This window comes from Camelus bactrianus, chromosome 9 (genome assembly GCF_048773025.1).
Source record: "Camelus bactrianus isolate YW-2024 breed Bactrian camel chromosome 9, ASM4877302v1, whole genome shotgun sequence".
NCBI classification, from domain to species: domain Eukaryota; kingdom Metazoa; phylum Chordata; class Mammalia; order Artiodactyla; family Camelidae; genus Camelus; species Camelus bactrianus.
In genome coordinates this window covers 61152114-61170760 of record NC_133547.1, presented here as the reverse complement: position 1 = coordinate 61170760, position 18647 = coordinate 61152114, and the positions used below count along the sequence as shown (strand labels likewise).

The following is an 18647-nucleotide window of genomic DNA, read 5'->3' as shown; positions in this document are numbered from 1 at the left end:
TGAACTTCAATCATCTCTTCCAGGGTCCTCTGATTAAAGCTATGACTTCTGCCAAGTACGCAAGAAAATAGGGCACTTAAAGGCTGAAGAACAACACGCAAGAGTCACAATGGGTTAAAGACGCTCTTTAAGTCAACCTTATTTTTGTCATTTTAAAAAGTAATTCACTGTCATTGTAACACACAATATAATACAAAAATGTATAAGGAAAATACGTAAAAAAAAAGAAAAAAGAAAAACTGCCTCCCAGCCCTACTATAACTTTTGATCCATCTTCCCTCCAACTCCATCCAAATTACTGTTAGCCTCCTGCTGTGTAGAATTCTGTACTGTTCTGGAATGTCTTTTTCATGTTGTTGGTTGTTTTTCCTTAGTAAGTATTTCTTCTTCTTTTTTTTTTTTTTTTAAATTATTGCTGGAAAGCATATCCCCATTTCCTGTATGGGAATGTGGTGGAGTAAGAGTGCTCAGCCTGGGGCCAGATAGCCCAGTCCTCCACTTGCTGGCATATAATTTAGGGCAAAGAAAATGAGCATAGTGATGCCGACCCCAAAGGGTGGCTGGATGTGGCGGGGAAGATTAAATCAGAAAACTGGACCCAAAGCGTGCAGTGTAAGGGTCTCGCTCATAGAAGAGGCACGAGGCAGAGTGGTCAAGAGCAGGAACTCTCAGGTTGCCTGGGATCTAATCCTGGCTCTGCCACTTACCAGCGGCCTCAGGTTCCACACCTGTAAAAAGGGGATTTCGATAGTACCAACCTCACAGAGCTCTGGGATGAAGTGAGTTAATATCTGTAAAGTGCCTAGAATAGAGCCTGACACATACTGTTCTCATATGTTTAAAATATTAAGAAAATAGTAAATAAAAGGTAGATGAGGCTCTTAGTTGAGGCTGTCATTTTTGCTGGTGGTGATGATATTACCAGGGTGACAAGATTTTCCTGTTTAGAGGTATTAGGGGATTACATTTCTAGACTAAGTGACCAAATAACATACTGAAGATAGGACGACATGCTGACTTAAAGAATATTTAGTCCCTTGATGACTTTATTTTTGTTTAACTATTTATTGTGGAAATGTTCAAATGTAGCCAATCCCCGTGTCCCAGTCCTCTGGTTTCTACAGTTTGCCATTCTTGTGTCTTCCCACATGCTGCCATTAGTGTTCACTGTGTCTCTGAGACGCTGCCCAGCCCTTGCCAGGGTTGAAGCAAGCTTCCCAGAGCCTTCCCAGAGCTGGAGATCCCCCTAGTCTTTTCTACAATTTCAGGTTTATCAGCCCGGAGGATCAGGTTGCACCGAAAGATAATGGGCCATAATGAACACCTGGAAATTCAGGTTGGGTCTGCACACTTCCGTCACTTCTCAAAGGGTGGGGCTTAGCCACCATTAAGACAAGATGCCCCAAAGCAGGTTAAGAGCCTTGCATTAAGTCATTTGCAAAACCATTTTCATTTTTTCAGGCCGCCACCCTTGGCAAGTCCAATCATGCTTGTCCCAACTTTCACTGCCCGATTGGGTCCGGCTGGGGAAAGGAATTCAGTGTGAAAATGAGGGCTGTTCTTGTTCTGCTTATATGACAAGCCCCCAAACACAGTCTGGTGGCCCCATTACTTCTACTAGGGTGGGGCTGAGGGTGGGTTATTTGAAAAATGTTTTGTTTTGCTACTTTGAAAAGAAATTCTTATTTTAGATGTAAAGGGTGTTAGCTGCCCATCCTTTAGAATTTTGTTTCTTCCTACTTCTGTTGTTATTTTGGGGTTCATCTGTTCATTTAGCAAATGCTTGTCCTCTAGTTTGTCTCCGCAAATGCTCAGAAATAATTGTCACCTCCTTCCACTTGATTGCTCTTTTGCTTCCAAATGTGATCATATTCACCATCCTGGTTAATCTTCACAAAACCCTGAAGAGGTAGGCTCAGTCGGTGATGGTATCCTTCATGTTCCAGTAGAGAAAACTGAAGCCCAGGGAGGTTAAGTATTTTGCTCAAGTCTGCTCAGCAAGAACATGGGGTAATCTGGGTTTATGGTACAGTCAGAGACTCTGAGACCAGCCCCTTCTTATCAACCTCTTCCTGTCCTTAGCCTTCCCCTTCTCACCCATTCTCAAGTTTGGGAAGTGAGTTGGAGAATCTACCTAAAAGATGAGGGTAGGGGTGGAGGCATGGTTTTGACTTTTTTTTTTTTTTTTTTTAAACAAACTGGCAAGGGAGGATTGGGGAGGGTGATCAGTCAAAGGATCCAGATCTCTTCCTGTGAACTAACTCTCATTGCTTCGGCAGCTCAGTTTATTTGCCAGGTAGCAGACTCCTAGCTACTTCATGAAGTGGCCTCAGATTTCTATCATCTTTGGATACTAGCTAGGAGGCAAAAGCATCCTTTAGAAATAGCCAGGGTCCTAATAGGGTCTCTCGGGGTAAGAGTGAACCATGAGACTGAATTACTCATGTTAAGGGCCAGTGCCAGCTCTACTGTTTATTAGTTATAGGGTGTCAAGCAAATTTCTTAACCTCTGAGCCTTAGTTTCTTCATCTTCAAAATGGGGATAATCAAAGTGCTTACCCCTGCCCCTCAACACTGTCTGATTTTCTTTGGCTAGGGTGGGGCTGTTGGTTTCAGAGAAGTTTGCAAGGGTGGCCCCTAATGGAAGAAATGAAAACTGCAGCCCAGACATCGTATCTGGCTTTAGGGCTTTCTGGCAAAGACCTGATCCTTTTGCATGTAGAGGTTTCTAGCTGTGTAAAATAGTCACAAGAGCAGGAATTTTTATGAAAGATCATCTGGACAAAAATTGAAATCCCCACTGGAGGAATGCAGGGCAATTATTTGAAAGGGAAGAAAACAGGCCAACTTAAGAGTTTCCCAGAATGAACTGTTTTATAGACTGTTCCCTCTGCCTGGAAGGCTCTTGAGCCAGGTTTCTGCAAGGCTGGCTTTTTCAAGTCTCAGCTCAGACGCCTCCAACTTCAGAGAGGCCAGCCCTCACCACAATATAAGTTACACCTTCCCCACACCTCCGTCTTCTCCGTTCACTCTTGTATCACCCTCTTTATTTCCTTTGTATCTAGCATTTGTCACTACCTGAGATTGTTGGTTTTGTTATGCATCCATCTCTTCCACAATAGTGTGAGCTCAGTGAATGCAGGTGCCTTGTCTGTCCTGTTCACAATTTTGTCCTTAGAGCCCAGCAGTTTCTAACAAAGTTTGATGGAGCCTGTTGAATGAGTCCTTTGGTTCTCTGATGTTTAGCACAGACATTTTTCACCATTCATTCTCCAGCACTGGGTATTAATACTTTTTAGGTTTCAATAATTTTAATAACTGTAAAGCTTCAAGTCGTTTTGTCTGTAAGTCACTGATACTAAGTTCCCTTACCCAAGTAGTCCTCCTCTGTCTTTTCCATTTGTCTTGTTTGCTGCTTTATATGATCAGGCTGAAGATTTTCCTGTGAAACCTTCACTATCTCCCCTAAGTGACAGTGATCAATTTCTCCTCAGGGCTTCATAGTGCAAGTAGCCGTTACCTTTCAATGTCTCAGACAATAAGCATATAATCAGATAATTAATATCTGTGATTATCAGTATCTTTTGTAGAATACTCACAGGGGGCTGAATAAATGATTAACCAAAGCTACTTTTTTTATTTTTAACATTTTTAATTGAATTGTAGTCATTTTACAATGTTGTGGCAAATTCCAGTGTAGAGCACAATTTTTCAGTTATACATGAACATCTATATATTCATTGCTACATTTTTTTCTCTGTGAGCTACTGTAAGATCTTGTATATATTTCCCTGTGCTATACAGTATAATCTTGTTTATCTATTCTACATTTTGAAATCCCAGTCTGAACCAAAGCTACATTTGTTTTTAAATTTTTATTTAATAGTGTCTGATATCTGCCAGGCATTGTTCTATGTATCTTAAAACTACCCTAGTAGGTAGTTGCTGTTGCTGCCTTCATTCTACTGATAGGTAGACTGAGGCACAGAAAGGTGAAATGACTTGCTCAAGGTCACAGAACTAATAAGCAGAGCTGGGACTTGAGCCCCACCCTTGGCAGAGAAAATACTATGTTTGGGAGCCGAAGGTAAGCACCATGATTACCCTCATTTTGAAGATAAAAAAACTGAGGTTCAGAGAGGTTTAGAAATTTGCCTGAGTCCATACTCTTAACCACTGTCCATGCTGGTTCCCTCTTATTACCTGCCTCTGTTTATTGAAATGTAAGCTGCTTATTTAAGTGTAGTCAATCCACAGCATCTCACTGAACTTTGGTCTCTAACTTTAGTCTCTTAACTTTGATAGTCAATAGGTATTCTTTCTCAGCTTTTTTTCATATTGTCAAGAGCCATCTGAAGGTCAGGCCCTTTTCTGTATTGAACAGAAGTTACTTTCTAGACAGGTTACTGTTTTCACTCTGCAAGTAGATGAGAAAAAAAATCAGACCACAATTAAGTCGCCCTATAATTGTGAAGAACATAATGACGGTGTCAGCTACTTTGCTATCTTTGCTGTTCTGTCACCAGACTGTGATTTGTTTTACCTGTACTTGTTTTGCGTGAGTGGGGCTTTTGGTGGGTGAATGAAGTTCAGTTTTTAGAGAAGGAAAGCCCTTTCGTCTCCCCAACTTCCTGATCACTGTGATTTATGTCCTGCAGTGAGTTTTGAAGGATGCACTGGTCAACCAAGGACAGTCTACGTTTCTGATGACACCCGGTTCAAAGTGGGCACAGATGGCGTGGTTGCAGTCAAACGGCCTTTACAACTTCATAATCCAGAGATGAGTTTTCATGTCCATGCCTGGGATTCCACCCGCAGAAAGCTCTCCACCAAAGTGACGCTGAAGGCACCAGGGCACCACCATCACCACCACCATCATCATGTACGTTGGAGTGCTTCTTGGAAACTCACTGTAATTTTAGTTTGCTGCTTAATCCAGGTTTCTCTTCCTTGGCGCCATTCACAATTTGGGACTGGGTAATTTCTAGCTGTGGGGTTGTCCTGTGCATCATAGGATGTTTAGCAGTGTCCCTGGTCTTCACTCACTAGATGCTAGTAGAACTTTGCCAGTTGTGACAACCACAATTGTCTCCAGACACTGCCAGTGCCCCCTGGGGGTGATGGTGGGCAAAGTAGCCCCCAGTTGAGAACCATTGGTCTAACTAAACTCTTGTTGGGGGATTTTATTGTTGAGTGAATGGCAAGAGACACTACCTTTATTTCTGCAGGTGGTGTAGAATACTGAGCAAGAGTGTGGATGCTGTCTGGGATTGGATCTCAGCCCTTCCACTTACTACCCGAGTGAACTTGGGGGAGTTATTTCATCTGTTTGTGCTTGAATTTCCTTATCTGTAAAATGGAGTTAATGACGACTAAATGAATTAGTACATGTAACATGCTAGACCTACAGTAGGCACAGAATAAGTACTCAGTAATTATTAATTGTTTTATCATTCCCTTCCTGGTGGAAGAATGAACAGGAGGTCAATTCTCTGATCATTTTGCTTGTGTTCCTCATGGAGAGGGGGCCTTGGCAAAGAAGGGGAAGAATCAGTGGGAAGCTTTTGCCCAGTTGCACTAGAATCTCCACACAATCCTGCCCCATTGTATCTGCAGCGTCTGGCTCTTTGTCTGGCACATACCAGGAGCCCAGTAGATACTGAATGGACAGATGGGTGGATTGGCCACAAATGAAAGGTTATATATCTGCCCAGGTTCTTGGCAAGAATATTTCTGGAAATTATTACCCAAAGCCAAATGCCTTTGCCAATTTCTAAACAGCTCCCGTGGTGCTCCCTACTGAAATGTCTCTCTGGGGAACCGTTCTTGTTGTATCCTGCTATTGCCTTGGGAGTGTGGAGTGTTGTATGTGCCAGGGCCTTTCAGGCTGGCTCCTGTTTTAATCCCCAAGGACTGCTGAGATTCTAGGAACTTAATAGTACTGATGGATACGATTTTTCTCCCTAGTATAACTGGATAGACCAGAGAAGTGAGGAATTTTGTAGAACTAAATTTTCACAGCTTCCCAACTCGGGTATCCAGTTGACTCCGTCATTCACACAAGTGCATTGTGGTAAATTCTTGCTAGGCAGTTGTGCTTGGAAGCTCTTATGAGCCAAAGACAGTTTTCAGTTTGGTTTTTCAGCTTTTCCTCTCTACCTTTGCCATCTGCCTTCATGATTAAGTAAGTTCAAATACATGTTATAGAAAAATCACACACTATAGTGGTTTATGTAAAATAGAATATTTCTCTTTCATACTAATGCAATTCAGTGGTAAGTTGTGGTCAGTATGGAGGCTCTTGCAGTCATCAGGAGCCTAGATTCTTTCTTTCCTTTCCGGTCTGTCTGCTTCTATCCTCAAGGATACCTCATGATCCAAGATGGCTGCTGGAGCTCCAGTCATCACCCTTTATTCTAGATGATAGGAAAAAGAAAGGGAGGAATCCCCAAAATGTATAACTTAGTTGTCTATCCACCTTTTGAAGAAGGTTTTAGGGAATTTTCAAGCAATATTTCTGCTTGCATCTCATTAGTTATAACTTGGCTTCATGGTCACACCTAGCTGTAAGTGTAGTCTTTTACTTGGCTACATTGTTAGATATAAAATGTATATATATGGAAACAGAGGGACGGGAGAAATATTTTGTTTGTTTGTTTTTAAATAAGAAAGAAAGAATGGATAGTGAGTGGTAGGTGGCAACTCTGCCACAGCTGGTTTGAAGTTCACTTTGGTTTGTTTTTATTTCAAGGGACCCTTGTGAAGCCAGGTGGCCCTACATTAGAAGGGGTGACAATCTTACCTCTCTTTTAATTCCTATAAGAATAGATCCGAGACAGATACACACACACATCACATTGTATACCTTAAATACAATTTTTATTTTGTCACCTGTACCTCAAGAAAGCTGGGGAAAAAATAAAAACAGATCTAACTTTACAGTTCTTTCTCTGGTTGGATGGGTTTTCTCAGTCTGGTATCCTTTTCTGAGGAATGGATTCCATGTTCAATATGTTCAGGCACAATTCCCTTTAATTTCACACATGAAGATGTGAAGGTTATATTTTGCCAGCACCGTGTTCATCATAATTTATTACCATCCTCTGAAAATATCTGTCATTCTGATGTCAGCAAGGTCTGCTCTTTGCCTTTCTCTTCAATATGGCAAATCAATTGGTACTCACTCATCCATACCTGTTCACTCACCCTGACTGCAAGGTGGTGAGTTTTAGGGTTAGGATACAGTGTTCACAGTCAGATTACTGAGCACTTAACTACGTTTCAGGCACTATTCTAAGTGTTTTACTGTGATACTAGTATCACATTTAATCCTTCCAAGGATCCTATGAGGTAGGTACTAAGCTAGTCCTCATTTTCAGCATTAGGAAACTGTGGGGCATAGAAGTAAAGTAATCTGCCCGGAACAGGAAGATGTCATTGTGAGAATTCCAAACAGGGCAGCCAGCCTGGCTCCAGAGCCTGCCCTTGGCCAAGGCGGGACTGCTTCTCTAGGAGATTAATGCAAGGATGCAGAGAGGGTGTGTGTGTGTGTGTGTGTGTGTGTGTGTGTGTGTGTGTGTGTGTGTGTGTGTGTTCAGGGGTGTGTGAGTGACTGGTAGCAGGAATGCAGGGTTGGGAAAAATTTTATGATGATAACCTGGTCACATCTCCTGTCTGTCTTGTGCATTTTGAGTCACATTTTTAAAGTCAGGAAATAGGGCTTGACTCACACTTGAGAAACAGTGACCAGTGACTATGTGGAGAGGAGGAGGTGGAATTGTCCTCTGGAACATTTACTGTATTAACACCAATCATTTGAAAACACTTAAACAATTTGGAAGATCTTTTCCTTCCACCCTCAGCTATCTTATTTCCCTGTGTGTGCATAAAGGTATCTATTGCACATGAAAACCATTCAATACAAGTCTCAGAGGACATTTTTGGTTCCCATCCTGACAACTTCTGTTAGAACAAATGGAAACCATAGAGGATTTAGTAACACAGTGGGATAAAGGGATTAGTATTGATCACAAAGTAGTTCTTAGTATTAATTCCCAAAACTTACTCATTTAGGCTAACTCAACTTTGGAGACCTAAATCCCTATGAAAAACATAAAAGAAAACACCTGAATATCTAATTGCTGAATAAGCTCTGATATTAAATCATTGAAGTATAACATGCTATTAAAAATGACAGGTGTCATACGTAAGAGTGAAATAACTCATAAAATAATGTCAAGCCCTCAGACCTGTAATCGTGTGTGCATAATGATTACTTGAACTCTGGCACTAAGGAGGATCAAAACAGGAATTGTCTTGATGGCAAAGGGCTTCATTGGGTTTTGTTTTGGCTGTTCATTTTGTTATTAAATTAAAACCATGTCCTGCCCTTAGAAGGCTGGAGATGCTGATGGGAAAGGTTGGACTATTAGGCCTGTCTCATCTCCTGAATTATCTCGTTCTGTTCCTCATCTTCTCTCCCTTTAGGACTCTCTCTCTGGAACCCAGACAGAAGTGCTCACATTTCCTGGCTCCCACCATGGTCTCAGAAGACAGAAGAGAGACTGGGTTATCCCTCCTATCAGCTGCCCGGAAAATGAGAAAGGCCCCTTTCCTAAGGATCTGGTCCAGGTACAGAAGGAAGTTCTCCCTTTCTCTGGGAGGAATGTGGCAGAGAAGAACCCAGGAGAGAAAGGGAAAAGAGCCAAGGTCAGCATCCTTCCTCACTAATTCTGTTTTTTTCTGTTTTGTCTTCAGATCAAATCTAATAGGGAAAAAGAAACCAAGGTTTTCTACAGCATCACTGGCCAAGGAGCTGACAAACCCCCGGTTGGTGTGTTTATTATTGAAAGAGAAACAGGATGGCTAAAGGTGACGGAGCCTCTGGATAGAGAAGCCATTGCCAAGTACATTGTGAGTGTCTCTTAAGCTTGTTAATAACAGAGTCATATCCTTCCAAAATTTCTTTAATGAGCCCATGTTGAACCCCTAGATCAGATGTTCTAGACATATGAAGAGGTGAATTTTACACTTCTAGACATGTTGATAAGGAGAAGTGGCAGGAGAACTTGGAAAAATTGGGAGCTATTCATGTTTTCCTTGTTAGGAATAAAGGGTGGGGAGTCCTTATGCCTCACCCATGAGCTTAGACACAAATTGTCAACCTTGGTACTAAAAGTCCCTGACACAAATGGAGAGGTTGGTGTTAATGTTGGGGAACAAAAACCGTTTCTGGGCTTTGGGAGTGGTATGAGCTTAGGGAAGCTAGGAGGTAATGCATTGATGCCAAATGCAGAAAAATCTGGGGGAAGCACCAGACTGGAGTGGCCAGAGCAAATTTGACCCCGCTTGGAATAAGTCAGAGTGTTTTAGGCTTCCACCTTTATCTCCCAGGCCTGGCCCCCCAGCTCTTATATGGGAAATGGGGGTGCTGCCCTGCTGGATGTGTCCTCCAGCCCATGGGTCTTCATATGTCATGATCTTAACTAATGTCATGACCTAATTGGAGCAGCAGCACGTGTATGAGAGAAGTTCAGTGCTGTGGGGTCCACATTCAAGTGAGAAGGAGGGGGAGCAGGTGGAGCCCACTCTGCTCTAGTTGGATCACTTCTCCTGCCTCTTCTTCCTGAGTAACCATCGCTTGGCTCCTGCAGCTCTACTCTCATGCTGTGTCTTCGAACGGGGAAGCAGTTGAGGACCCGATGGAGATTGTGATCACTGTGACCGATCAGAATGACAACAAGCCAGAGTTCACCCAGGAGGTCTTTAAGGGGTCCGTCATGGAGGGAGCTCTCCCAGGTATAGCCAACAACGAGGAGCTGGCCACCCAGCAAGACATTTAGATCCTTTGGACCCTGAGTGTTGAAGTGTTGGGCATTAGGTCCTTTGAACAGAACTTCTTTTTTAAAAAAAATCTTCATTATGGTATAGTTCCTGTTCATTCAACTGCACGTATTTCAAATGTACAATTTGATGAATTTTGATAGATGTATTCACCAGTGAAACCACTACTACAATCAAGATAGCTTACATTTCCATCACTCCCCAAGAGGTGCAATTTTCAAACACAATTTATCCCTTCTCACCCCTTTTACTTCCTGGTAGCCATAAGTTTATTCTCTATGTCTATGAGTCTATTTCTGAACAGAACCTCTCTGGAAGCCTGTGTGTGTGTGTGTGTGTGTGTGTGTGTGAGAGAGAGAGAGAGAGAGAGATCCTACCTATAGACACTTGTATTAAATGTTTAATCATGGTTTAAGAAAGGAGCAGTTTAAGAACAACCTTTCCTGATTAAGAAAGAGATCCTTGTCAGTAGTCTAAGGCCCCTGTACAATCCTCCCTGATTTCAATTTCTCTCCCCCATCAAGGTGGCCACCGCCCTGACTTTTGTGGTAATCCTTCCCTGGCTTTCATTTATCATTTACCCTGTGTGTACTTACCCCTGGATAATATCTTGTTAGTTTTGCCTACTTTTCCACATGGAGACGAACCATTTTCCAAGGTGGATGAAACAATTTGTACTCTCACCAGCAGTATATATCCTGGAATCACTAGACTTTTGTGGGCCAATCTACTGAGTGTGTTATTATATCTCAATGCCATTTAAAATCGCATTTCTCTGGTTATTAGTGGGCCGAGCGTCTTATCATGTTTGCTGACCATTTGGATTTCTTTACGACTTGTAAAGTCTTTTGCCCTTTTTTTTCTCTTGGACTATTTGTCTTTTGCCTGTTTCTTTCTTTTTTTTTTTAATTTTTTTATTGAAGTATAGGCAGTTTACAATGTTGTGTCATTGCCTGTTTATTCTTAAAGAGTTCATTGGTTGTTCTGGGAGCTATCTGCAGTCACAAGTGTTGTAAATATTTTCTTCCCTCTTGAAGGCCATGATTGCAGATGATGTTCTCTCAGGTGGAGCTGTGGCTAAGAAGTCAATTGTGGGAATTTCTAGGATTTTTCCTATTTTTACACACTATTCACGCAGTATAAGGGACACAGCAAACTGTTTTAGTTTCAGGTTATTTATTCCCCATACTCCTCACCCCAACTCCCTACCCAAAATATCCACTGGAAAAGCTTGATTCTGGGAACACCTCACTTATTTGGTGCAAAGCTTTCTTCCTCCCTTAGCACTTTGATGAGAATTCTGAAAATTAAAGTAGAGCTTGAATGAATCTTCTCCTTTGCTTCCAGGGACCTCTGTGATGCAGGTCACGGCCACAGACGCAGACGACGATGTGAATACCTACAACGCTGCCATTGGTTACAGCATCATCGACCAAGAACCTATGCTGCCTCACAACAAAATGTTCACCATCAACAAGGACACGGGAGTCATCAGCGTGCTTACCACCGGGCTGGACCGGGAGGTCAGGGGTCAGGAGGATCCAGAGGGTGCTGAGGGCGAATATACATTAGCTTAACCCTATGGACAACGTAAACCTCTGCTGAGACCAGTTGCCACTTAGTATGGTGATGGTCTGAGGCTTTGCATCTAAACATTGTCCAGAGATTTGGGGCCAGGCAGGCAGGCAGGCTGGCATTTAAGCAGATGAGAAAATAATTCTTTTTCTACGTGATGCGCTGGGCCAGGCCTGATGTGGCTGTCAGTCCTGACTCAGGTGCATTTGATCTCTACAGAGTTTTCCCACGTACACCCTGGTGGTTCAAGCTGCAGACCTTCAAGGTGAAGGCTTAAGCACAACCGCAACAGCCGTGATCACAGTCACTGACATCAACGATAACCCTCCCGTCTTCAGCCCGACCATGGTAATCCTGCCGCGCCTTAGACGGTGTCCAAAGAAAGGGCCTTGGCTGTTTCACAAATTCTCATGGGGGTACCCTTTGAAAACTTTGCCCAGACTAGTAAATGTTGAGCTAAAAACCAGATGGGGCTGTCGGGTGTCTCTGCCACCCTCAGCCTGGGGCCCATTGGCACAGGTCTGCAAAGTTGCACAAAGCACCTACTGAATCCAAGTCTTCATACTGCGCATCTTGGTAGCAGAGTTTACGAGGTTTTATTGACTCATTGAACAAATATTTTCTGAGTTTACACCAGGCTCTGTCTTAGACCCTGGAGATATTATCACAAACAAGGCAGATGACAATTCTATTCTCATGGACTTTATAGTCTAGCTAGGGAGATGTTAGACAACTTACACAAATTATTGTGTGCAATTTTACTAAATGCAGTCAAGGAGAAGATACTAAGAGCTGCACAAAAGGACCTTAAGCCTTACTGTGTTAGAAATTGGCTTAATGGTTAGTAACAGAGACTTGACTTTTATGGTTTAAACAAATAGGGTTGATTTTTTTTCTCTTGTGTCACAATAAGCCCAGAGGTAGATAGTCCACTCTGCCAGTAGAGACCAAGCTTCCTTTGTCTGCTGTTCCACTATGCTTGGTACATGGCTTCTATCCCCAGTATCACCTTGTGGCCCAAGATGGCTGCTGTAGCTCCAGCCATATCTGTGCTTTATTCAGGAAGAAGGCCAGGGTTGCATAAAGCACTGATGCTAAGTCAAGTTTTCTTATTTCTGAGAAGACCCATCCCACAAGTTTCATTTTCCTCTCATTAGCAATGGCTGTCTGCAAGGAAGACTGGAAATACAGTATTTTATCTGGGCATGTTGCTGTCATCAACAATGTTGTTAGTGAAGAAGGGGAGGATGGATATTCAGTGGACAGTTAGCAGTGTCTGCCACCCTAACCTAGGCATTGTGAGTACAGGAGGCTTAAGAAAAACAGTAACATTTATAGTAAGACTTGAAAGGAGGATGGCAAATATGAGACAGGGAAGGGTGGAAGTGTTCTAGGCAGAGGGACCATCATGTACAAAATGCCTTGAACCAAGAGGAAGCTTGATGCACAGCAGAACTGAAAAATAGTCAGTGTAGTGAGCCAAATGAGGTCGGGTCCTGCCGGACCAGGTAGACTGAGGTAAGAATTTTTAGAATTTGTCCTGAGTGCAGTGGGATATTATCAAAGGGTTTTTAAGAAGAGGACTGTAATGACCAGACTTTCATTTTACAAAAATTACTGGTACCATTGAGAATGACAGGGGAGGAGGGGGATGGGGAATAAACCACAATGCTGGCAGCTGGACCAGTGCGCTGAGGGGCACAGAGGGCCGGGGCCTTGGGAAGCAATTTCAGGTACTCATGGAGGACGGTGCCCTTGAGTGCTGGCTGCCACCCACAGGAAATATGGGTCAAGTGGGCACTCCTTCCAAGACTCTTCTCCTTGAAGCTTGAACTAAAGAAAGGAGTCCTTTAGCCCCCTGTGCCCTGGCTCCACAGTTGGGTCTCAGTGTGTCGTAGTGAGCCATCTTTTCCTTTCCTCTGCAGTACCAGGGGTCAGTGTATGAGAATGAGGCGAATGCGGTGATCACTACGCTCAAAGTGACCGATGCCGATGTCCCCAACACCCCTGCGTGGGAGGCTGTTTACACAGTATTAAATGATAAGGAGAAGCAGTTTGTTGTCATCACAGACCCAGTGACCAATGATGGCATTTTGAAAACGGCTAAGGTTTGTATGGTGCCTGGCAAGATGCAGAAATGACAGCCCAGCTAGCTGCCTACTCCCTTGCGCCCTGGGGTCTTCTCAGAAGTAGATTAGCGTGGCCTTGGTGGGATGGGAGTGGGAGGCTTTCCCAGATTCTGGTGGACTGTTTGGGGTTTGCAGTGACTCTTTAGACTCATTTGAGAAGTCAGCAAGCTCCTAAACCGTGCCCTAAAATTGAAGAGGAAATACCATCTGTTACAATACACTTTGTCTGAAACATTTGCCCCACCCCCCACCCCCCATATCCATTTTGCAAATGAGAAGAAAAATCGTTTCCTGGTCTCTGCTGTTTTGCCGGATTACTTTGGAAGTGGGGCAAATATGTTCGTGAAAGGTGCCTTGGAAGCTTGAAAACTAAGAGTTGAGTGATTTCTTTGTTGAAGTTGAAGAGTTAACAGATTCCTAAATTAGCCCCAGAACTTGGACTTCGCCTGGAGCAAATGAGCAGACTCTCCATTTCTGAATCACTTAGGACGCGATCTTCTCTCCCACTGAATGTTTGACGTCAGTGCTTTCTGTTACTCTATCAACAAAAGAAAGAAGCTAGTAATCTGAGCCCCTGCCATACACTAAGTCCTTCATAAAAGTTATAGTTGATTCCTTACAGCACCTCTGTGAGGTCAGTCCTGTTCCTGCTTACCTAGGTGTGGAAACAGACCCAGACATTAAATTGCCCAGATCACACGGCTTGGAAGTGGCTTGGAAGTGGCCTGACGGGGATTTGAGCTCATTTTTGACTGACTCGGAACTCTATGTTCTTGCCACTAAACGTACTAGGGTTAAAGAAGTGGACAGGCAGGGCCTTCTGTCCATTTTCTGTCATGTGGACCGCATGTCAACATAGGATGTGAACTTTCTCACTGGTCTTGAGTAAACAAATGACTTAATGTGCTAATAGTTGTTAACAGAGGCTTTTGAGGTTTCACGTAGTTCGTCTCTGTTCTTTTCCTGGGGTTCGCAACTTTAATATGGTTGCATGTTTGTTATTGGGAGCTTTTTAAATATATCGACATCCAGGCTCCAGCCTCATTCACAGGGTCTGGGGTTAGGGTCCCAGGCATCTGCTTTCTTTCAAAATTCTCAAGTTAATTCTTAATGCAGCCAGTTTTGAGAACCACTGCTATACTGATAACCAAAAAGCAACAGATAAGGATTTAATTTTTGTTTCCTAACAAAACGTTTTTTTAACTCATTTTTTCCTGCCCTCTAGGGCTTAGATTTTGAGGCCAAGCAGCAGTACATTCTGTACGTGGCAGTGAATAACGTGGCCGCCTTTGAGGTCACTCTCTCCACTTCCACAGCCACCATCACCGTGGATGTGATGGATGTGAACGAAGCCCCCATCTTTGTGCCTCCTCAAAAGAGAGTGGAAGTGCCAGAAGACTTCAGCGTGGGCCTGGAGATCACGTCCTACACCGCCCAGGAGCCTGACACATTTATGGAGCAGAAGATCACGTAAGTGTGACGGGTTTGCAACTGACTCACAGCAACTGGGTGTGTGCGTATATGTGTATAAAATATTTCATTCATGGCATTCTATCATCATTGGTCTGTGCATGAACGTTCTCTTGTTTGGCTTATTAATTTTTTTCCTCCCTTTTAGCCCCTTCACCACACCCTTTCCATTTCCTCCCCAGTCAGCCATTCTGGGTTTACCGTGCTTCTGTTCTTTGTATTCACGTAGTGTAGTGGGAATGTGGTTTTAATTTACATACATGGTATGGTGTTATAAGTTGCTTACTGTTTCTTCTCTTTTTAAAACTTGAAGCCGCCTCTGTAATGTAAATCACAGCCACAGATGCTTAAAACACACATACAATCCAACCAACAGCAACACCCCTATGACCATGTATGATAAAGAATGTCCTTACTCTGTTGAGAGCTGGATCTGGTTGCATACTTGGTGCTCTGGTGTGACAATGGTGTAGACTCAAAGGGAAGACTATTAGCACAATTCCAAACATGGCATATCTGTGTCTTGTTAGTAACAGCGTGATTTCTAGGAATAACAGACATCAGTCAACATGCTGGCTTCCTCTTCTCAGAGAGATTCCTACCTGTTAATATCTACTTGAGATGAAACTGTTAGAATGTTCTGAACTATTTAGAAAAAGTGTTATGCAAATCCAGAATAGAGGCACACTTGGTAATTAATTGAGCATGTTCTTGTTTTTGGGGGTAGGGGGAGTGTTTGTGTTTTAGTATCAGTGCCTGTGACTTACTAAATGTAAAACAAACAAGAAGAGTTTAAGTGCAGCTTCAGCTTCTGAGGTTATTCTGGGAAGTGCTAATTCTATCCTGATCAAAACAATCCAACTATAAAAGACACCCATGAGGCAAATAGAGAGATCTGAACATAGACTTGACATTAAGTAATTATTATTGTTTTCACTAGGTGTGTTAGTGGCATTGTGCTATTGCAGGGTTTCTGTTCAGTGATTAAAGCCTTGGGTTGTATGATTTTCAGGCTGTGTTGATATCTTAGCTTGTAGTAGTGCAATAGATAGTTCAAAGCATCTAACTGGGGAAGTTCAGGGACCAAGTCTCACAAGACTTCTCTCTGTTGGTAGAGGCTCTTACCCAGGGAATAAAGATCATTCCACGTATGTATTTCATTGCTTTGCACTTATAAGGATGTGAGGATGAGCTCACAGTTATCCAGGACCCCTTCCTCAGGTTTCTTTATTTCCCTTTCTGAGACTTTCATGACCCCAGTAGATAACTGGGCAGTATATCTCTGTTTTTCATACTTTTATTTTCTCTGTTTCTGGTATTCCTAATAAGGTGATGCTTAACAGGATTCTGACTAATTGGCATTCTGAATAGAACTTGTTGTGTAAGACCAGAAGGAGCTTTACCCTCCTCGGCACTTCCCATTAAATGTCAGTAGTGCAACACACGCCCCCAGGTCCCTGTGTCAACCCAAATCTCCAAATGCTCACGGCAGGGGTGTTGGGTGCCATATTGTGACCATTTGAGAACTGCTGTATCCTTTAAGGGGCCGATCCAAAAGACACTAAAGAAATCTGACATCTAAATGCCATGCCTGGTCCTGGATTAGATCTTGAATTGGGGCAGGGGATGCTGTGAAGGACAGTTGGGGGGAAATTAGCAGTTTGAATATGTTAACTGATAGTATCATATCAAAGATATTTCTCCTGTAATTGAAAATCAAATTGTGGTTATGTAAGAGAATGCCTCTGTTCTTAGGAGCAAACACACTGAAGTATTTGAGTAAAAGAACATGATGTCTGCAACTTATTCTCAAGTGGTTCAGCAAAACAAGAAATTATATTTATAGTGCATCAACTTACCCATGTGATAAAATACCGACAATGGGTGAATCTAGGTGAAGGGTACATGGATGGTCATCAAATTTTTCGGGTAAAATTTCTCTAGGCATGATTATTTTTTGGAAAAAAAGAAAGTCAGAAGTCTATCAACAAAGAGGAACCGTAACCTTCAGCAACCTGCTGTTTGCTGTTCCTGTTCTAAACCAGAGCTTGTGCCTTTCCAGGTATAGGATTTGGAGGGACGCTGCCAACTGGCTGGAGATTAATCCGGACACGGGTGCCATTACCACTCGGGCTGAGCTGGACAGAGAGAACTTGGAGCACGTGAAGAACAGCACGTACACGGCCCTCATCATAGCCACTGACAACGGTGAGGACGCCCCTCTGCCATGGCTTCTGCTGCCTCTCCCTCCTGCCTAGCTCACTTCCTTGCCTCCACTCCTTCTTGTGGAGGCATGAATTCTCTTTCTTTCATTCTTAAACACAGCATTCTCAGAGCATTGTCACAAATGCACAGGGAGGAGGATATAGCTCAGTGGTGGAGTGTGTGCCTGGCATGCACGAGGTCCTGGGTTCAATCCCCAGTACCTCCATTTAAAAAAAAAAAAGTTAAACAAGTAAGTAAACCTAATTACCTCCCCACCCACCCACCCCCCAAAAAAGTGGGGAAAAAATGCACAGAATTTAGGTCAACCAGAATTTCCTTTTTACCACTCTCTCTATACCTGAACCCCATGGGAGCCAGACTGGCTGGGTTTAGATCCTAGGACCACAGCTTAATACCTCTGTGACCTTGGACTTAGTACCTAAGTTTCATGTCCTTCAGTTCCTTTACTACCTAATTTTTATGTCCCTTAATTCCTTTATCTGACAAAAGGTAACATTCCATCTAGATTAAATGAGTTAATTTTGTAAAAGTGCTGGGAAGACTGCCTGCTATATAGTACATGCTCATGGAAGGTTGTCATTATTTTTATTTCCATCATCATCATTATTAGTGAAGTGTGGCTTCTTCCAGACTGTTTCTGTGTGTTTTAATTAAATGTAATTTTTAATGATACCTGCTCATTGTTTAAAAAAGACAGAAAAAGAAAAGAAAATTCAAATGATAAAGATGAAAAGATCCATCCATGGATGAACAGATAAAATGTGGTATACACACAATGGGATATTATTCAGCCTTTAAAAAGGAAGGAAATTCTGTCTCATGTTGCAACATGGATGAACCTTGAGGGCATTATACCAAGTGAAATAAACCAGTCATAAAATGACAAATGCTCTCTGATTCCACTTACGTGAGGTATTAGTGTGGTCAAGTTCTTAGAAACAAAATAGAATGATGGTTACCAGGAACTGGAGGAGGAAATGGGGAATTGTTTAATGGGTACTGAGTTTCAGTTTTGCAGGATAAAAAAGTTACGGAGAGCTGTTTCATAACAAGGTGAATATACTAACTATTGAACTGTACACTTAAAAAATGGTTAAAATGAGAAATCTTATGCTTTTTTTTTCACCACAGTTTGTTTAGGAGGTAAAAAGAAAAAATAATCACTAGAATCTTGCCGCCCAGGTATAAATATTTATGGGTTTGAGATAGATTCCTCTGGGGTTTTTTCCCCTTATGATTTACTAATATGAATGATGATGATTCCTTGAGGATCTGCTTTTTCTACTACCAAGTGCTATGTCAGGATGTGAAAGAAATACAAACAGAAGTGTGTACGAATCTCCACCTCTAACTCAAAAAGCAATCCATAGCCATTTTAAAAGGCTCAACCCTTTGACAATGACC

At 42.5% G+C, this 18647-nt stretch overlaps 1 protein-coding gene and 1 non-coding gene across 4 annotated transcripts in view; both read left to right on the top strand.

Moving 5' to 3' along the window:
* CDH1 (cadherin 1) overlaps nt 1–18647 on the top strand; it is a 67907-nt gene that overhangs the window by 39807 nt on the left and 9453 nt on the right. For all 3 annotated transcript variants that reach the window (XM_074370526.1, XM_010962530.3, XM_010962531.3), the window contains exons 3-11: nt 4659–4882; nt 8488–8631; nt 8758–8913; nt 9654–9798; nt 11191–11366; nt 11638–11766; nt 13344–13526; nt 14773–15017; nt 17080–17225. In XM_074370526.1, the coding sequence (XP_074226627.1) occupies nt 4659–4882; nt 8488–8631; nt 8758–8913; nt 9654–9798; nt 11191–11366; nt 11638–11766; nt 13344–13526; nt 14773–15017; nt 17080–17225 (1548 nt within the window). The remainder of the gene's footprint in view (nt 1–4658; nt 4883–8487; nt 8632–8757; nt 8914–9653; nt 9799–11190; nt 11367–11637; nt 11767–13343; nt 13527–14772; nt 15018–17079; nt 17226–18647) is intronic.
* TRNAA-GGC (transfer RNA alanine (anticodon GGC)) lies at nt 17376–17448 on the top strand. Its single transcript has one exon. It is a non-coding gene; the product is annotated as a tRNA-Ala (tRNA).